The following is a 20,664-nucleotide window of genomic DNA, read 5'->3' as shown; positions in this document are numbered from 1 at the left end:
TCCCTGTGCCTTTGTTTAAGTAAACACATGCTTGGTAACCATGCTTACCTGAGTGCTGGCTCCAGCCAACAAGCATGGGCTACAAGAAGAGCACAGGTAGTGTTTCACATTATCAAACAGTTCACTTCTGGTACCTTCTAGCACTTTGCATATCCATGTTCACCATCTTGATCCCTTTGATTCTGTCTTTTCAGCCATCCTTTATCCTGTTTTGCTTTCATTGCATCCCAGGTTTAACACACTGGCCACTCCTTGGAGGAATAAATCTACACCTTGACTTAGGGCTGTTACAAGTTTCAAAGAATACACATTACAAACCAGCACTCATACTTGGTACACTCCAAAACAGTAGCATTTGAAGCATACATTCATCTTTGTTTAACAATATGGACACAATGGCTTGGATTCTAACTTCCCTTCCATGAACAGAACAGAATGAGGCTTTCCCACCTCCTTGTCTTTCTGAAGTCTCCTGCACTCCTGAAAATCTGCTCCTGAGAGTTGGGAGGAAATGATTGGTGTGGGATATACTGCAAGAAGGCTGTATGTGGAACGCAAGCGGCTAGAAATTGTGTCTTTCCTCCTTTATGTGATCACAGGAAGAATGTATATGCCAGGGCCAATTGCAGCTCTTCACAGGCCCTTTCTGCACCTAAGGATTATCCCAGGAAAATGGAGGGATTGTCCCTGCCTGCTCCCAGGATCCCCAGTATGTCATTTGGATGCACAGGGAGAATCCCGGGACGATTCCGGGGGGGAAAGGCAGGTGTAGAAACAGCCACAGTGTACTTCATCTTTGTAGATTTCTTTTTTAAAAGGTGTGTATATGCTTCAAACATTATAGGGTTGAATAGATAGAACATGAATCTGTAACTTATCCATTAAGGCTGCAATCCTATACATTTACCAGGGAGTAAAACCCAGTTAATGCAATGGGGCTTACTTCTGAGAAGCATGCATAGGACTGCACTAAAATAATTAATGGGTGAAACAACCTTTAGTCCCTTATTTTCAGGAGCAATATCCAATGGTAGTCCTACCCAGACTAAGAGGGAATCTACACAGCGTACTGAAGGCGCACGCAAGCGCCTTCAGTGCGCCCCGAAAACGCTTGTGTAGATCCTGCCTTCCGAGGCACAGGAAGAGACGGAGGAGGAGGAGGAGGCTGGGGAATCCGGCCACGTCCTTGCCGCCGCCGCCTCCCCGCCGGCCTCCTGCTGCCGGGGTAAGAGCGACCTGGGTGAGAGAGCTCTCCGACCCGGGTCGCTCTTACCCCGGCAGCAGGAGGCCAGCGGGGAGGCAGCGGCGGCGGCAAGGACGCAGCCGGTTCCCCAGCCGCCTCCTCGCCGCCTCCCTGCCAGCCTCCTGCTGCCGGGGTAAGAGCGACCCGGGTTGGAGAGCTTGGCTTCCGTTTCCGCCAAGCTCTCTGACCCGGGTCGCTCTTACCCCGGCAGCAGGAGGCCGGCGGGGAGGAGGCGGTGGCAAGATTCCTCAGCCGCCGCCGCCTCCGTCTCTTCCTGCGCCTCGGAAGGCAGGATCTACACAAGCATTTTCGGGGCGCACTGAAGGCGCTTGCGTGCGCCTTCAGTACGCTGTGTAGATTCCCTCTAAGTCCATTCACTTCAATGGGTCTACCCTGTGTATGAGTACACTTGGATACTGACAAGGTTTTCATCAAGACCAAATAGAACAGAGGATCTGTACCATGAATATAACTGCATACCTGGAAACAAGTTGAGGTTTGCTGGATAATTTATACAAGAGAAATTGGCAACAGTTTACTCCCACAGTATCTCAAATAATAATATCAGCATAAACCATGCCAATCAATTCATACAGAATCCCAAGTTGCAATGCTCAAAGATTGCTATAGTAAAAGTTGTAGAATGGCTCCCCAGTTTTTTAAATTCTTCTTTTGACCATGTGAACTGATAAGAATCAGTTCTGTGGATCGGTGTTAAGTAATTTCATTTATTATTTATTATTATTTTAAGGTTTATATGCTGCCTTATTTGCTAAAGTGTAATAAGATCATCATCCATACTTCATCTCTCTACTACAGCATTAAAATCTGGACACTCTTATATATCATCTCAAATCATGGAAAAGTCTATGATTTAACAAATGGAGGCAAAAGTATTGCTCAATCCTAAAGCAGTTATTTAGGATAGGGAGGGAATAAAATTTGCAAGAGATCCCAAGTAAATTTTAAGTATGCCATTTCCCTTGAAATAAACTGAAAGCAAAAATAGAATTCCTTTGAACCTTTTCATTTTTGCCTGTTACACTGTTCCCTTGAATGCTTTGTATTCCAGCATTTACTTCCATGCACACAAAATGTGCTAGCTAAAACTTTTGTAGCTGCAGATTTATTTCTTAGAATTTTCTCAGAAGTGACTCTAACAGTAGCATTTGAATGTCGTGCATGGGCTAAACTACATTGTGAAGTGGTGACTACCTTCTCAACTTAAGCTTCCTATCTGCAAAATGTGAATAACACATACTACTGACCTATCTAATAATAATGTTGTTTACTATTACTATAGTAATGTTGAACACTCTAATGCAGGGCTGAGCAGATGCTAGATCTAAATCTACTAGCGGATGACTTGCATAAACCAGCAAAGGGGTTCTGGCTTCCAATTAACTGCAGCAAAAGCTTCTAATTAACTGCAGCAAAAGCTTCCACATCTCTCCACCACTCTAAACTAGGCTGTTAGAGTCTCTGACCTATAGTAATTAAGATGTAGATTAGAACTTTTATTTACATTTTATCCCAGTGTATGATAATCTGCTCCTTCCTCTGAGGAAACATTCTACCTACCTCCACACCCCTTTCTGTCATTTTCTCACACCTGGCTCAGGTTGGTGGAGTTCCAGGAAAGCCTGAAGTCCACCCACATGCTGCTCTAAAGCATAATAAAATTGCCAAGCATTATTATATTACCAAAACATGTGCTTAATAAAATTGGTGAAAAGAGCCATAAGAGAATTCAGATATGCATTTGTCATGCCCAGGTTTTGGGGTCGTTGTTGTTTTGTTCACCAAACTTACTGGAAGATGATACGGAACTGAGAGGCATCTGCAGATAGGTGTAGTTCGACATGTTCCTTTGTACGTGTGGATTTCAGCACTATGTGTGTAAAAAAAAAAAACCTACAATGTTTTGGATATAGGATCTGCATGGTCAAAATTGTGTGTGGGGAGGAGGGGGGATTTCACTAACTTTCTGTAGGGAAAGAATAAATTCTCAAACAGTTTCTCAGTGAAGGAGCTTACTGTTAGCAGTGGCTGTAGAACAGCTTCTTCGGGTTTTTTGTCCTCCACTGCCAGTAGCAACAGCCGCAAATGTGTTGGCAGCCTGGGCCGGATCTACACTACTGCTTTAAAGCGATTTATAACAGTTATAAAGCGCTTTAACTGCTTTAAAGCACTATAAAACTGTTATAAAGCGCTTTAAAGCAATAGTGTAGATCCGGCCTTAGTCACTATTTTGCATCCTTCACCTTGCCCCATACCTAGCTTCATTCACAGTCATTGTGGTGTGTGGGTGTGGTGTGCATGTGTGTTTTCTATCTATTCTATCTCTCCATTGCTCTTCAGCCTCCTCTGCTGCCTTCACTTCCTCATTCAAAAAAGCCCTATGGAAGGAATGACCTCATGATGTTTTCCCCTAGGCTTTAATAAGTGTGGGAAGCTGGGGACAGTACAAGCTGCCAGAAAGATAGCTGTGCAATGAAACACAGGACACTCACACACACTCCTCAGCCATCTCTTAAGTAAGGTAAGCAAAAGAACAGTGAACCCAACCCATGAGAATTTAACCAAAATTTTCTTCTCCTTTGTATTTCTTTTCAAAAGCAATTCCTTTTCTATCAAACTGAATAAGAATGGTAGAAAAAAAAGTGGAAGAAATTTTTGGCACAGCTCTAGATTGTTTCTTACTTTTGTACATATTTGCTTCAAAATGAAAGAAAAATATGAAAATACCATAAGCTATAAAGCCAGTTTATAAGCTATAAACCCAGTTTATAATTATACAGCTGTGATATTGTCTTCAGCCTCTTTATCTCCCAAGTTAACGCTGCCTGTAATTGTAGACTCTTCATGCGCTGCAGGGTTGTCCAATTTCTTTTTTGAACAATATGGTATTTGACCACAAAAGCACATATAAATCCATGGATTAACACAGCTATTAAGGTTCCCTAGGAGCATAAGAATGGCTATTACTGGACCTGAAAGGAAAGAATTTACAAGTCATTCATAGAAGACATATAAATAAATACATTGAAAAAATCTATCTTTTCTGATTCCATTGATCTTCAACCAGTTATTTAACTGTAAATTTGTTTGTTTGCCAGCAAGACGAGTTTTCCAAATGTCCTTAAAAATATTTTGTCACATTTTCAAAATCCATTTTAAAAGTTATAGAATCAGGTCAATGTAGCTTTTCACATGCATTATTGATTACTTCTAGGATTAATTGGGAACATCTCAAATTGTTAGCGCATTATAACATAAGTGCTTTAATCTATTACAGATGCTCATGAAATATACTTCTTTAACGGCTGTAACATATAATAACTCTCTAGATGTATTTCAAGACTGGCATTTTAATAACATGTTTTGAACAAAAAACTAATTAGGTTTTAAAAAAAGACATACTTTAAAAGTCCAACATAAAACAACTGCTGTATTGATATAAATGCCAGATCAAGTACAGTGGCTCTTGTTAATTTTAAGAGCATATTTCATATTGTCATTGTTTTAGTTTTTTTTAATTAGAATGGCACTGCCATTCTAATTAAAGAAAAGGAATTGAGAATAAAACAGCCAGTATCATACTGTCCTTATACAAATCCATGGTGCGACCACACTTAGAATACTGTGTACAGCTCTGGTCACCACACCTAAAAAAGGATATTATAGAGCTGGAAAAAGTGCAGAAAAGGGCAACTAAAATGATTAAGGGGCTGGAGCATCTCCCCTATGAGGGAAGGTTACATCAACTGGGATTGTTTAGCTTGGAAAAAAAGGACGCCAAGGGGAGACATGATAGAGGTGAACAAAATTATGCATGGTATGGAGAACGTGGATAGGGAGACATTTTTCTCCCTCTCTCGAAATATTAGAACCAGGGGACATCCCATGAAGCTAAATGGTGGAAGCTCCAGGGGGGTGGGAAAGGAAGTACTTCTTTACACAGCGCATAGTTAAATTATGGAACTCACTACCACAGGATGTAGTGATGGCCACCCATTTGGATAGCTTTAAAAGGGAATTGGATAAATTCCTGGAGGCAAAGGCTATCAATGGCTACTAGCCCTGATGGTTGTGTGCTATCTCCAGTATTTGAGGCAGTAAGCCTGTGTGCACCAGTTGCTGGGGAACATGGGTGGGAGGGTGCTGTTGCACCATGTCCCCCTTGTTCATCCCTGGCCGATGGCTGGTTGGCCACTATGTGAACAGAGTGCTGGACTAGGGGCTCTTCCACACGTTGTTCTCGGGGCGCTTCCATCCGCCCCCAGTGCACCCCGAGAACGAGCGTGTAACTTGCCTGGTGAAGAGACGAGGAAGACACGTCCTCGCCGCCGCCACCCAACTTCCTCCGCGCCAGACGGGACGAATAGCTCCCCGCCTTCTTCCGCCGAGCTATTCGTCCCGTCTGGCGCGGAGGAAGCTGGGTGGCGGCAGCAGCGGCGGCGAGGACATGTCTTCCTCGTCTCTTCACCAGGCAAGTTACACGCTCGTTCTCGGGGTGCACTGGGGGCGGATGGAAGCACCCCGAGAACGACGTGTGGAACAGCCCTAGATGGACCCGTGGTCTGATCCAGCATGACACTTCTTGTGTTATTATGTTATTATGATTACAAAAAGTCATGCAAAGCAAAATAATTTACTCGAATTCAAATGTATTAATGATTTCTGATGTAATGTATATTCATCCAGATATAGAAATGTAGCAGTGTGATCATGTCTTTGAAATCATTCAGGAAAATAGGTTTGTCTTACCTTCAGTCCTAGCATCACTGGGGTGCCATGCAGTCCACAACTGTGCAATGAAGAAAGGTGACCAGCAAAATACATAAGCAACAACTATCACCACTGTCATCTTTATCGTTTTGATCATAGCCTTTGACATACAGTTTGCATTGCTTGCCTGGGATGGGAGTATTTGCTTCTGATTTGTTACTTCAAAATCATTATAGCTTTTCAGATGCATATTCATGTGGATTGCTCTGCAAATCATAACATGGCATATGATGAGGATAGCTGCAGGGAGGAAGAAAATAGCTACAGAAATCCAAGTCACATACACCTTTGTGCCCCAGGGTTTGATGAAGTCAGCTTGGCAGTCAAATATGCCTGGAGATACCTCATTCTTCCGAAAGATAAATACTTGAGGAACACTAAAGACCAATGAGATAAACCAGCTTGTACAGATAGAAGCGTTCCAAAGAGCCCCTTTCTTTTGGAATGAGGCCATAGGGTAGCATACTGCTTGGAATCTGTCCATTGCCATAACTACTATCATATAAGTGGAGGCAAACATGCTCAACAGCTGGAGATAACTGATGGTTCTGCACAGGATGTCTGGACCCATGAAAATATCTGTAATCTTCCAAAAGAGCTGAGGAAGGACTTGAAAGAATGCAACCATCATGTCTGCAATGCTCAGGTGAAGCAGGAACACATATATCCTAGACAGTTTCATTCTCCTCCTCCATAACACCAGTATGAGGATGAAGTTGCCCACAGATGCTGCCATGAATAGTATTCCTAGCACACTGATCTCTACTTGAGCTAATTGTTCATCTCTTGGTTGTCTTTCCGGAAGATGAGATGCATTTGTTGAGTTGAAAAACCTGTGAAGGAAAGGGATTCCAGGCTCATAGATGCTGTCGTGAGAAAATGAGAAATTCTTCATTGCGCACAGGAGTTACTTTCTGAGAGCGTCACCTAGGTTGGCAGCTACAAAGGACAAGCTAGTAAATACACTGCCAGTTGTTCAGGTATTAATGTGTCTTGAAAGTATGGATTCATGCATTTGTAAACTTGAACTCTCGCTCATGCTCCAAGGGTGGGGGGATCCCCTCTACTCTCAACAAGTAGAGCTTCATGTAACTTGAGAGCCTGTAGTTGTTTTAGCCAAGAGGAAATTCAGGGGGGAGAAAACAATACAGTTAAATGTATACATTTAAAGAAACTTGTTGGCTTAAAAAAATGACCCTCCCACATTTCCATCAAAATCCAAAAACAATAACAGTGGCATCCATGCTTATGTATTTACTTTCGGAATTTGTTGCTGAGTAACTACGTGACAACTGTGTTCTTTAATGCTGATGGTCATCCACTGACAAATGTTTCTACATATGTACCTAGAAAAGTTGTACTCTTGGGAATGGATTATTCAACATTCTTGGACCGCAGGACAAAGTAAACAGGCTAACAAGTGTATTCAAAGAGGAAATCATATTTTCTCATTAATTTGTTTCCCCCACACACACACACAAAAACAGAGTGCATTTACTATGAGATGAGAAAATGTCTCTAAAAACAATCATTCTCCCCACCCTAGTTATCCCCAGTCAGAAAGCAAATACATGTGAAATAGGATATACAAATTAAGATTGCATATCTGTTCTGTTCTGTTCTTTTTTCACATGGAAAAAAGCAAAAATACAGTAGGGAATGCAGATCTGAAAAACTACAGATGCTGTTTTAACAGCTACATCTTGTAAAATCCCTAGAAAGCTGTCCTGCCCCGTCTTTTTCTTTCCTTGGGGCAGGCTACATTATTTTCTATTAGAGAAACCAGTATTTGCATTTGGGAGTATATTTACATTTTTAAGATGCACCCATAAAATGTTTGAGTTTGCCATATAAAAACTGTAATGTATGACGACAAGAAAAATGTGCTAACATGTGTATATTTTCTATAGTTACAATTATTAGGTTTGTATAGATTGGTTTTCAGTGAAGGGATACCCAGGAGTAGCAACAGGGCTATTTTTTATAAAGCAGCCCGTAGCAGAGCTAAAACCTTAAACACGTGGCTCAAGTTAATGTAAGATTTTGGTGTGCATTTCTTGAATAGTTCCTCTTTTAGCTTTTCCCCCACTGCCATAAACATCACATAGAATGACAGACTATACCAGAATGTACATGGAGCCTTCTTTCTTATTTCTTCCAACTTAAGGTAATAGTGCAAAGGAATCTGGCAACTAATGGCTCAAATATTATTTCCATATTTATTAAAAAGGGCTTTAATACTTACATATCTTGCAGGTGTTGTTAAGTCCAGTTAATCAGTGTGCATAAGGCAACATGAATCCACCGAGTCCTCAAAAGTAATCATCCCCCTGGCTGCTTAGAGCAGCATAGCAATAACTGAGTGGCAGAACAGTGTTTCTCCACCTTTCATTTGGCTGGGGGGTGGGTGGTGGGGGGAGAGGGATGTCCTTGCACCAGTTGTCATGAAAACTATTTCACTTTAGCTCTTGTTGGGTCAAAATGATTCCCCAACTCACACTTGGTTTATATTTATGTGATTTTTAAGACCAATTGCTAAAGTACATTATATTCCTGCAAATTCATTGAATTCATCCCTTTAGCTTAAATCAAAGCACTATGTTTTCCAGTGAAGGGAAGGATTTAGTGAATTTTCATTTAACATAAAACATAGCAGTGGCCCTGTTAAGAAGACACCTTAAACCACAGCTTTCTCCACAGTGCTTAAGCCAAAAAGCCTTAAGCACCGTGGTTAAAAATGTGGTTTAAGGTGTCTTCTGAACAGAGCTGCTATGTTTTACACCTCTGTTTTATGGTGTGTTCAATACTAATGATGTTTAAACTAAAGTTCCTGCAGTATACCAAGACTGTAGGCTTGGCAGGAGAATGGCACGCATACATGATGCCCTGAATTTCTCATGTTTACAAGTGGTAGTACTAGGTCACATTGCAATAACTTTTTAATAAACTTTTCTTGAAGTATTCCCAGGAGGCACACAGACCTTCCTGCTTCTGTTATCAAAGCTTTACAGTGATTCAAAATAAAGCAAGTCCCACTTATCCATGAATTATGTATCATTCTGTCTAATTCCAGAGTTCAGACTGTTGCTTATGTAGCCAAAAGGCAGGTAGCAGCAGGCTCAGGGAATCTCAGGTTTTGCAGAAGAACAAAAACACTTTAGGAGGAAAAATCGCCTCTAAGGCCAATCAGGACTGGGCATGCTCAATGGCCACAGAATGCTGACTGACAGTTGGAAGGTGCAGGGGGGAAGGGAGAGAATGGAATAAAATACAATCGAGGAAGGCTGACTTCCTGAAACACTGAAAAAGGGCATTCTACACTGCAACATTTTGTTGCAGGTCCCACTTTCTTATTCTGTTGCTACTCTAAGGCCCTAAGCCAAACTTGCACCACTGACTTCATCCCAACAAAGCTTATCAAGTTCCAAGTCTATGGGGTCCATCACACCAGCATTTTATCGAACTCTCGTCATGCCTGGTTTGACATTTTGCAGTGTGGTACTCACATGATGTCGTGCCTGTCCTGCAGTCACCCCACCTCTTCCCCTCTATTTTCTGTGTTTTCCTAGAACGGGGAAAGCAGTATGCCAGACCACACCCTTTATATACTGTACCTGCTTTCTCAGGTGAAACGCCAAGCCACCCATGGTAGTGAATGAAGGAATACCACCTGCGTGCCCCACCACTCAACACAACCATTACTGGGACAGAATTCCAAAACTGAGGAAGCTGGTGCCATTCTGTGGAAGTCCTCTGTTCCCTTTCTGTATCTGAATAAAATAAAACATGTGAAGCACACTGTTTGAGAAACCTTGAATCAGATATTGCTTTACAATGTGTTTTGCATCTTTCCTGTCCGCCCTGAAAACAGACAAAGGGGTCAATCCAATGTTTGAACTTGAAATATAGAAACATTTGTGGTACGTGCAACAACATTGTATTCTACCGTCTATGATCTTCATGGGTAATCTGTCGGGAGATACAAATTGGCAGTGAGCAAGGCTGAAGCCAGCAGTGGGCAGGGGCAGAGCCAAATGTGAGTGGCTCACCTCTCTCTCTCTCTCTCTCTCTCTCTCTCTCACACACACACACACACTCTCTCTCTCTCTCTCTCTCTCTCTCTCTCTCTCTCACACACACACACACACACACACACACATATCCCTCTCTTTCTGACTCTCTCTCTCTCTCTCTCTCTCTCTGACACCCCCTTTTCTCACTCTCTCTTTCTCATGCCCCCTTCTCTTTCCCTTCTGCCTCTCTTTCTGGCACCCCCTTCTCCCTCTCTCTGACACCCCTGTTTCTCACTCTCTTTCTGACAACCCAATTCTCACTCTTCTCCCTCCCTCTTCCTTCGTGCACGGAAGACTGCCAGAGAATGGACAGATCATTCTCTCCAGAGGTCTGAACTGATTCCATGCAGAGGGATTTTCAAATTAGGCTAAGAAAATCTCTTGCAGACCTAGCGCTGGAGGTTGCTCACCCCTGCTCTACATTTTTAAGGTCAATATTTGTAACATTTGTTTTACATGTTTTCTTCTCCTCTTGCAAACAAGTATGGAGATGAAAGAGGCGTTCAAGCTTCAAGTGGAGAATGATATCAGTGTGTATATATACTGTCATTATGCTCACTTTGCACTAAAGAGATATATCTCATTACAACGTATGTCTCCCCACCCCTCAAAAATGGAGCAGTGGTTAAGCTAGGGTTATAATTGGAAACATGGCATCTTGTCATAAATGCATGCATCAAATTTCATTCCAATATATAATTCTTGAAAAGATATTTTACTCCCCCCATCAATAAAATTTAGTACTGAACACCTAGGACAGAGCCAGTATTTGAACCTGACATGTAAGATTACATCCTGAACATACATATCAAATGCCATTCTGATATTTCAATATTTAAGACAATTGTCATGTTAAAAAGAAGCATGCAAACAAACCAAAAAATGCTAAACTGGTGAGTTAGACCAAAGTCCTCATATCACTTGGCTAATAAACAACATAATTTGGGGCTGCTTCCATGGTTTCTGTTGGTGTGTGACATGAGGTACATCTTTCCCCATTATGGTGTTTTTCTTGAGGAATTCTGCCTCAGTTTGTGGCTCTGTTAAGAAGAGTCTGCAGACTCTAGGAGGCTGGAAGAAATCCAGGAGGCTTTTGCTTAGTTTGGATGTACATTTGATATCCCCTAATGGGGGAAAGGAATTCTGTTTGTCTTATGGAAAAAGAACAAAACCAAGATCCTTGAAAGTTTACTTTGGAGAAGACAATAACATCACACAAGGTTAGTTTGTGCTACAGTGAAAGTGGAGCTATCAATCAGAGTAAAAACATGTTGAGCCAACTCATCCAGTTGCAATATGCCGTATGAATACAATTATTGAGAACATTCATGTCAATTGGGTAATTTTGCTCAGTTAAACTCAGGGGTTTTTTTTCCTCTAATTTGACTTTGTGAATTGACTTTTAAAAGCACTAGTATTTTTGAAATACCTTGCAACAAGATAATGAAAAGATTAGAACACTGGTTATATCAATCACAAAATGTATGTCAAAACCTTTACTTACAATAGCCAAGATATCGAAAAACAGATGAAACTTACTTCATAGCATGGCTAAAAATAGGCTGTGAGATATCTGGGATATCTCAATGTAATTATGGTAACAAATATAAACTGAGTTCCTTCTACTAACAGAATGATTGCTAGCAAAAGTATAAACGAAAGGCTAATATTTACAGCCTCAGTATGCAGGGATATGAAGAGAAAGTATTAGAAATTACGTAAAACTTCACAAAACTCAAGGTTTCTCCCTTATTAGTTACACATGCTTTGATAAACCTAGGATGGTTTCAAATTATATAATTTTTTGTTTATAGTCAGTTTATTTCACTTTCATTGTAAGAGTGGATTTTTATGATTTTGCATCTGCTTATCCTAAACTGGGGGCCTTGCTAGACCTGCCGGCTTACGCCGGCAGGGAGGCGGGGCCGAGGTACGCTAACATTAGCGCACCTCCCCCAGGCTTCCACACGTCGGATGCGCAGCCCTGCGGCGTCCGCCATTTTTGGGGGGGGTTTAAAGGGGCCGGGTGCGGCCCAAAGACTCCGGAGACGGTAAGTGGTGTTTTTACTGTTTTTTAAAAAGGGGGGGCGAAGGATAGCAGGGTGGGTGGCAAGGGGGGAGGGGGGGTGAGATCGCGCCGCCGCCGCCGCCCGAGCAAGCAGGCAAGCGCCGCTCGGCTGCTTGCTCGGGCGGCGGCAGCGCGATCTCACCCCCCCTCCCCCCTTGCCACCCACCCTGCCATCCTTCACCCTCCCCTCACTTCCCCCCCCCGGGCCGATGGGCACAGTGCTCGTATGAGCGCTGTGCCAGGCAGGTCTGCTGCTTTTCGCGGCTCCTCACGAGTAAGCGAGGAGCCGCAAAAAGCCACGGAAGTCCCTAGACGTTCCCCAGCTCCGGCCTGAGGCCGGAGCTGGGGAAAAGGCGCGCCATAAGCGCATTCGCTTATTGCGCGTTGGAGGAGGCCTCAGCGTGGCCTGCCTCCGGATTCCCCTGTGCGTCATCTGGACGCACAGCAGGGAAACCAGGTCAGAAGGCGCGCTAAGGCCTCGTCTAGGAAGGCCCTATGTCCCTTATAAGAACATAAGAGCCATGCTGGATCAGACCAAGGGTCCATCTAGTCCAGCACTCTGTTCACACAGTGGCCAACCACCCTCCTGCCCATGTTCCCCAGCAACTGGTGTATATAGGCTTACTGCCTCTGATACTGGAAGTAGCACATAGCCATCGGGACTAGTAGCCAATAAGAACATTCTGAGATTCCTACACATGAAATACAGATTGGTAAAATAATTAACAGTGCAGTCCTATGCATGTCTACTTAGAATATGCCCCACTGTTGTCCCCTCATGGGTTAGTTGACTGGGTGGTATCACAGTCATTTTCATGTCTTCCATGAATGCAGGGAATGACCTTCATTAATTTAATTGATAGGACTATTTAGTAATGATGTCTCCGGTAAGAAAGACAATTAGCAGAGAAAATCAAAATAAAAAGGCAAAAGAGAATGAGAATTTACCGGTCCCACATGCACATGAAGCTATCTTAGAATAAAAAGAGACCATGCCCTTCTTTAGTGAAGAAAAGGTAAACTAGCTTTACTCACAAATGTTCTTACATACAAAATGTAGGTACAGCATAGAATTTCAAAAAAGAAGTTTATTCAGTATATTTTGTGTTCCATTACACAGGCAAGAGCGAGACAGCAAACACATGTGACCCTAGCAAAGGTGGAAGTCAGAGAAGAGGGGAAGGAGCAAAAGTAAGAAATCACTGTAAACCACATTGTAAGCTATAGAGATTCTAAGGCTAGCTGTGGTTGAAATTCCCATGAATTAACTAACTGCAACACTGCCCCATTCCAGTAACTCATAGACAAAGTTGTAATATTACCAACACTAATTAAAAAGGAAGCAAGTATGTTCTATGGCTCCTGTGCCTCTGAAGCAGTTAAGAGCCATAGCAGGGATTTTGGAAGCTCTCGGGCTCTGTCTAACTGAACAAAATGGGTTCTTGGGCCAACAAGGTGTCTCAGGGTAATGTAAATTAAATGCAAAGCACACAATCCATGTCAAAGAGCCAGCAGATCTGGAGTGCCTCTGTAACAAAGTGCTGCTGTCATTATGGCAATGACTACCAATTAACCAGATGGACCTAATCAACAGATTCTAGTAATCTTGTGCATTTTCTGAGCATCCGTTTGCCCAATTATATGGAGAAATTCAGTTGTATGGCTTTGCTGCTAGATATATGTGAATTCTTTTGAAAATGCTTGGGGGGGGGTTTAAAAAGAGAAATGCACAATCAGTCACTGAGGAAGTGAAACTGAAGACACAATTTCTCATTTCAGTCTCAATGGTTACAATCCTAAATACACCCACTTTTGAGTAAGCCTAATTAAACTCAGTAAGACTTAAGCCTGAGTGATAAGTTGTGTGCTGCAGTTAGTATCACAAGCTTCAGTTCATCTTCAGGCAATCCTGACTTTGCATTCTGTTGTTAGTTTGGTTGCCTGTTTACTGTGAAACAGTGTGTCACTGTGGGCTCACCTACAGTGTTACCTGATTGGTGCCTGATGAAGTGGGCTCTTTACCATGGAAATTTATGCTATATTAAATATGTTTGTCTTTAATGGTGCAATTCTGTGCATATTTAGACAGGAAAAGGCCCTAGGCTGGGCTGGGCATGCTGTGAGTTGTAGGCCTTTTCTCTGTCTAAACATAGACTTGTGCTTTAAGATGCCAAATGGCAGCTACAACTTCCTCTCAGGGATTTGGCAAAAGAACATTAATTTTCCTTTAATTAAGGGTAAGCAACTTCTGAGGGTCAGGGGACTACATTGCCCACCCCCAGCCCCACTAGGGGCTGTACGCCTGCCATGCTGCTGACTTTGCTGCTAAAATTTGGTGGTGCAGCAGCGGTGGGGGGGAGCCCCCTTTTAAAAGGATAAAGTTGCCATTTCCTGCAAAAATTCAGTGGCGGTGATGGCAAAAGGGGGCCCTTTTGTTTTATAATCGTATTTGCCACTGCAGGCCACCGTGCCAGCAGTGGGGAGCCACAAAAAAGCAAGGCATGCAGCCTACGTGTTGTCCACCCGTTTTAATGGGTATGGGTGTTCTATGGATAGGCACTTTATCTGCAGCTGTGGGGTTTCAGTAGGGTGACCATGTGAAAAGTAGGACGGCTCCTGTATCTTTAACAGTTGCATTGGAAAGGAAATTTCAGCAGGTGTCATTTGTATATATGGGGAACCTGGTGAAATTTCCTCTTCATCACAACATTTAAAGCTGCAGGTGCCCTGCCCTCTTTTAAATCTAGTCACTCTAGTATCGCTTCTGCAGTTTTAACTGTTGTGATGAAGAGGGGATTTCACCAGGTTCTCCATCTATACAAATGACACCTGCTGAAATTCCCTTTTCTATGCAACTGTTAAAGATACAGGAGCCCTGTCCGCCTTTTCATGTGGTCACCCTAGTTTCAGATCAGACACAGATTGTGTGTGTATGGATCAGAAACTACTTTGGCGTTTAGGATGGAAGAGACAGAAGTAGAAGAAGCTGAGTTTCTAGCTACAGTTAGCTAGAACTGGGAGTGCAGCTTTGGAAGGCCTGCATAAATATTCACTCAGGATCTGCTGCCTAGAATCACATGCTGTTTGCCTTCACTTATTTTCTACTTGAGTATTTGTAATTAAAGCAAATGCAACAAAGAAACCATATGTCTGCAGTGTTCCAAAGAAACAAAACCCTATAGTGCTTTCCCGGGAATATACCTTCTCTCTTCCTGCAGGTCACAGTCTAGAAATCAAGTTATTGAACTTAAACCTGAATCTAATAAAGCACTAGGACTTGCGGCACAACAGGAGATCATTACACGGCACTTCTTATCCCCTGGGAGATCCTATCTATTATAGTAATCTTTTAACCTGCTTTCAGTGAAACCTGCAGTTTTATTGTACATTGGGGTTATAGGTTAACCTTGGATTCTTATTTATGTGAATGGCTTTCACTTACTATAAAAGCATCACTTACTTCAGAGGAAGCCCTGTTTGAACAAGGATTTGCCCCTGAGACTCTAACTCTCCCATCCAACTGAATTCCATTTACTGAACTATCAATCTCTAGAGTAGTTTGGTATAATATATTTATAAAAATGAAAATTCTTGAAATTGCTTCTGGAAAAAGAAAAAGGTGCGTAGACTTCACATATTGGTTAGATACTTTTCTGTTAAACATTCAGCTTTAGGTGTGAATATGCCTACTTTAAGTATCATCTCTGACATTTTTCAGTTTTGAAAGCTAAATCATTGTGTCACTAAGTGAGAATATATGTTTAAAAGCTTTCTTATGTATTCGTGTTTTCTTCTGTTTTTCCTAAATAAACCTTTCGTACTTATTTGGACATTTGTCTGGTATATGGTTTTAAGGATAAATGTTATGTTGAGCTGTACTGTAATTTATTACCTTCATACGAGACAATAACTGCAATTCTATACACACTTATCTGGGAGTAAACCCTATTAAATTCAATAGAACTGAGTAGAGATGCATAGGATTGCACTGTAAACTGCTTTTTAAAACAAATAAATAAGTTCTTTTGCTTAAGCTTACTCATTTTCATAGGGTAAGTCGAACCTGGTGGAACTTTAAAGACAGATTTCAGTGTAAAATTGCAAAACTATAATTCATCAAGAGATTCAACTCTTGACTGCTATGATTTGAACAAGAGATATCCCTGGAGATTGTCTGTGGCCTGTATTTTTTTTTTTTATCACGGTATGCATATTAATCAGGTCACCAATGAAAGGATGTCTATGTTATCGCCCAACAATTGTTCTATTAATGGCAAGTATTAAGATAATTAATGTACTTTCTGCATTTCAGTTCCATCTGATCTCACTGTTTACAGTTCCCTCTGCTCCACAATCTGTATATAAACCTGCCAACTGGGGCTAACACTTCATGTCTATGATGAAGTGGACTGTGTCCACAAAAGTTTATGTGTAAAAGAATTGTTAGTATTTAAGGTGCCAAAAGACTCTTTGTTGTTTTTGTTGTAACACACTAACACAGTTACCCCTCTGGAAGATTGTAACCCAAACATCCTGACATTGGTAAACTGATTAACACTGGTAGTCAAAGCTACCACAAGCTCTCCCACTACCTCAGGCCAAAGAACACACACATGCCACACACACCCATTGCCACCACTGTGGCCCCTCATTGCCCTGCAATGTCTCCCTCCTTTCCCACCGACTGTGCATCTGTCTATTTCACTTCCCACTACCCTCACTTCCCATTGCCTTCACTCCCCGCTCCGCCCCTGCCCCATTGGTGCCATTCATTCTGTGAATCCACTCAGATTAAGCAGCACGTAGGTGAAGAGCTCCATCAGCCAGAAAAGCTGCACCACAGGCAAGCCTCAGAAACACCCGTCCCACATTGCTTAGCTCTGAAGAAGGACCCCTCAGAGCCAGTCATTTGGGCCTGGCCAGCTCTCTGAAGAGCCACATTGTCTGCATTTCTTGCCAACCTGTCTCTTCAGAGATTACCTGCTCACCCTTCACTCTGAGATCTGCAGAATAGGCAGTGGTGGCAACAGGGTAGGGAATGGGTGGGAGATGTATCGATGGCAAAAGGGCAGGTGGGCTGGTGGCCTATGGGTACACATCTTCCTGGCCAGGGGCAGCAGTATGTATTTCGCTGCTCTTCCCACTCTGCCGCCTGAGGTGAGGGATTCAACTCGCATCATGAGGGCCAGCCCTGCTAGTAGTGGTGAAAGCTGGTTAGGCTGTTAGACTAGATATGAGAAGTGCATTGGCTCACCTGGCTCAGCTCCTACATCCATGACAATGTTTTATGTTGGGAAAATAGAAGTCCTCTTATTACCAAAATCATCTCCTTCTCCTTATGCTATAATCCACATGGTATTGTAAGCTTCACCTGCCAGTGAAACTTACATCAACCACTTTTACAGGGGTCCATATCCACTATCTATCTTACCACTATAGCTTGGCTACTCAGTTTACGACCGAGCTCTTTACACTGTCTTAATGATGACGTACTCCCATTAGGATCAGAGCTATATTCACTAAAGCTTCAAAGGCATCATTACGCCAATGTCTGGGAAGGCTCTTTGATAGGTACATAAGCTTGTTGTTTATCAACTAGCTCAGATTACCATGTTTTCCCCTCTGTCCCAAAATGATTTTTTGGCAGGTTAGTAAACATTGTTCAGTGTTGCTGAAATCCCAAATTAAAACAAGGTGTTTGGAGCTGAAAAAGGCCATAGATCATGTAGAAGTCTGGGGGGTGGGGGAAAAGGAAAAAGCCAGCAAACTGAGAATTTTGGGATGGGTGCCTCTTTGCAAATCCACATAGTACCAAAGCCCTGCAGTTTCTATGGTCAACTTTGCCAAAATGAATAGGCAGCAGTTGTACTGAACAAAGTGTGCCTAAAATTATGACAATAGTGTGTGTGTATGTGTGTGTGTGTGTGTGTGTGTAAACTCATATAATCACAAGCACAATAATGTTTATTTCTGGTTAGTACTCTTCATTCCTAAATTTTAAATATTTGGGCTGCCATCTAGTGTTTGTATGCAAAGAAGTGTTTTAGGATTAGTAAGTCTTCAACTGTTCCTGCCAACAAGTAAACATGATTTATCATAAAGAGCTAACATTTCCCCCACAATATTTCAATTGGGTAATGGATTAAAGAATCTTAGTTTTGTTGATTCAATTAACAGTGAACAGCATTAGTTAAATCTCTCTTGATTTAGTTTATAGAATGTGTAGGAATTAAACCTTACTGCTGAATTCTTTTCACACTTTTTAAGTCGGGGAAAACATTTTCCATGCTTTTGTTCACAAAATGTTTGGGCTCCATATACAATGTAAAAATCCCGGTGCTAATTGGAAACTAAAATTCAGAACCACAAGAAGCCAATATAAACCATGCACATCAAGTAAAATATTCTCACTCATTTTGCGTAATTTATTCTGCAATGTTAACCACTTTACATAATTTATTTTGCAAGTCAGGGACAGGAGCAAAGAGCTATGAAGCCTTTCCCCCTAGAAATCTGATGCCTTTCCCCCTAGAAATCTTTTTCACCAATCCATCTGATTTGTGATATTTATTTCACCACTTTCTGTTCTGTTTCCAGAAGGTACTGTTTAAGTATATAATCTATTTTAAAAATATGGTTAAGCATATTTATACATCCTTTATCAAGAGCATCAGACTGCTGTAGTGATCATTAGTGTTTGCAACAGAGGGGAAGCAACCCAGGTTCCCCAGCCATAAGCTCAAACACAGAGCACAATCCTCTTCATGTTTACACAGATACTTCTATTTTCAGAGGGGCTTACTTCCACGTAAGTGTGCAAAGGATTGCAGCCTGGGCGAGCTTGGGCATATCATGAGATTGTTCATATGAACACCCCTCAGATATTGACAGAGAGTCAAAGTTGTGACCAGTGGCCATGGCCCAACCATGCCACTTGCATGTTCAGCTCACATATGGAATGATCCTACATACATACCAGTTTATGTGTGTAGATCGGCTCTACATGAGAAGAGTCTTGGACCAATCAGCCTGTCCTACCTCAAAAACTGAGTTGTGAGGACTAGATTGGGGCATAGTGCCCTGACCTTTTGAGTGGAAGGATGGAATGCAAATGATAAATCTCTATTCTGTTATCGACAAACATAGCATCACACAGCCTCATAATGTCTTTTTGTCTCTCCCTAACACAAAGAGTAGTTCTCCCCAACCAAAAATTATCGTCGTTGTGGGAATACCACAGGTGAGGAAGTATGGTATCCCAGCCACTGTCTCAGTGGTCTTATTTTTCTTATGTAAGTCCAGAGGGGGAAAACTGTAGCCATTTGCCCTAGGCTCCTACAAAGCAAGGGGCTCCTGCCTTAGCTCCTAAGAGTATTGCTGGACTCCACCCCAGGCCAGACTCACACACATACACACAGGTTCTTTGTAGGGGGTTTCCAATATCATGTCTGCTCTATGCCCCATAAACCCTCTGGACAACTCTGTGGAAGGCTGGAGTAAACAAAGGCTGTTGTGGATCAATCCCATCATTGCCTTCTCTTCTTGTAGCTTCCACAGAACAACTGCCGTTGCCTCACATAATTTATTATTATTATTATTATTATTATTATTATTATTATTATTATTTATTTATTTATATAGCACCATCAATCGAGTTAAATCAATGCTGCAGAAAATTGTGCCAAGAGCAGCCAGAAACCTGGAAGGGCCTATCCTGGAAGGAAATGGATGGACCCTTTCTCTAGAGTGGCTGCCATATATATGCAAAATGGCAGCTGAAGTGGCCGTACTAGCAGTGGAGGAGTCCAGAGCAGTGACAGAGCCTGCAGGCTAAAGCAGCCTGAGCAAGTTAGGCTGCTCTATACTAATACCTCTATAATTTTAGCCAGTTAACCACAGGTGCATGTCAAATGACACCTAAAGCCAACTTTACTGCCACTAACCATGCTGCATAATGTGGTTAGTGAGAATCTGAGCAAACTCTGTGAGTGCCCAGTAATCAGCATGCAATAAAACGCTTGTCGGATGGTGTATACAGGCTTACTGCCTCTGATACTGCAGGTTACATTTAGCCATCAGGATTAGTAGCCATTGATACCCTGTGCCCATGAGTGGCACACCCCAGATTTTTCTTGTGCAGTCCATGGAAGCAGTTATGCTCTGTGATTGGATTGTGATTTGACGTATTTTCCATGTAAAAATCATGAGGATCCATGCCTCAGATCAATGTGTGTGTGTGTGTTTTGCACCATGGAGGCACCTACAACTGGCAGATCCTGGATTTTTTTGATGCAATCCATTAAGGCAGAGAAGCTCTGGGATTGGATTGCGGTATCAGGTATTTCCCATGTAAAAATCCTGAGGATCCCTGCCTCAAATCCATGTTCTTGTGCATGGAAGCACCCATGAATGGCAGATCCATGATTTTTCTGGAGGCAGGTGTGCTCTGTAATTTCATGGTGTTTGGGGGTATTTTTCTTTTAAAAATT

The 20,664-nt window shown here is 42.2% G+C and overlaps 1 protein-coding gene across 1 annotated transcript; it reads right to left on the bottom strand.

The window, feature by feature from the left end:
* Nucleotides 1-4,036: 4,036 nt before the first annotated feature.
* On the bottom strand, nt 4,037-6,990 carry LOC134403653 (mesotocin receptor-like). Its single transcript, XM_063134022.1, has 2 exons — nt 6,014-6,990; nt 4,037-4,236 (listed from the first exon to the last, which is right to left on the bottom strand). The coding sequence occupies exons 1-2, from the start codon at nt 6,927-6,929 to the stop codon at nt 4,037-4,039; spliced, it is 1,116 nt and encodes a 371-aa protein (XP_062990092.1). The 5' UTR covers nt 6,930-6,990.
* Nucleotides 6,991-20,664: the final 13,674 nt, after the last annotated feature.

Source organism: Elgaria multicarinata, chromosome 9 (assembly GCF_023053635.1).
Source record: "Elgaria multicarinata webbii isolate HBS135686 ecotype San Diego chromosome 9, rElgMul1.1.pri, whole genome shotgun sequence".
Taxonomy (NCBI): Eukaryota; Metazoa; Chordata; class Lepidosauria; order Squamata; family Anguidae; genus Elgaria; species Elgaria multicarinata.
The sequence above is the reverse complement of the archived record's forward strand: the minus strand, read 5'-3'. Positions and strand labels throughout refer to the sequence as shown.

Coding starts and splice junctions, on each gene's coding strand:
- LOC134403653 (XM_063134022.1), bottom strand. CDS start 6,929: ATGAAGAATTTCTCATTTTCTCACGACAGCATCTATGAGCCTGGAATC. Junction 4,237..6,013: donor CAGTGATGCTAGGACTGAAG/GTAAGACAAACC, acceptor CTTTCCTTTCAG/GTCCAGTAATAGCCATTCTT.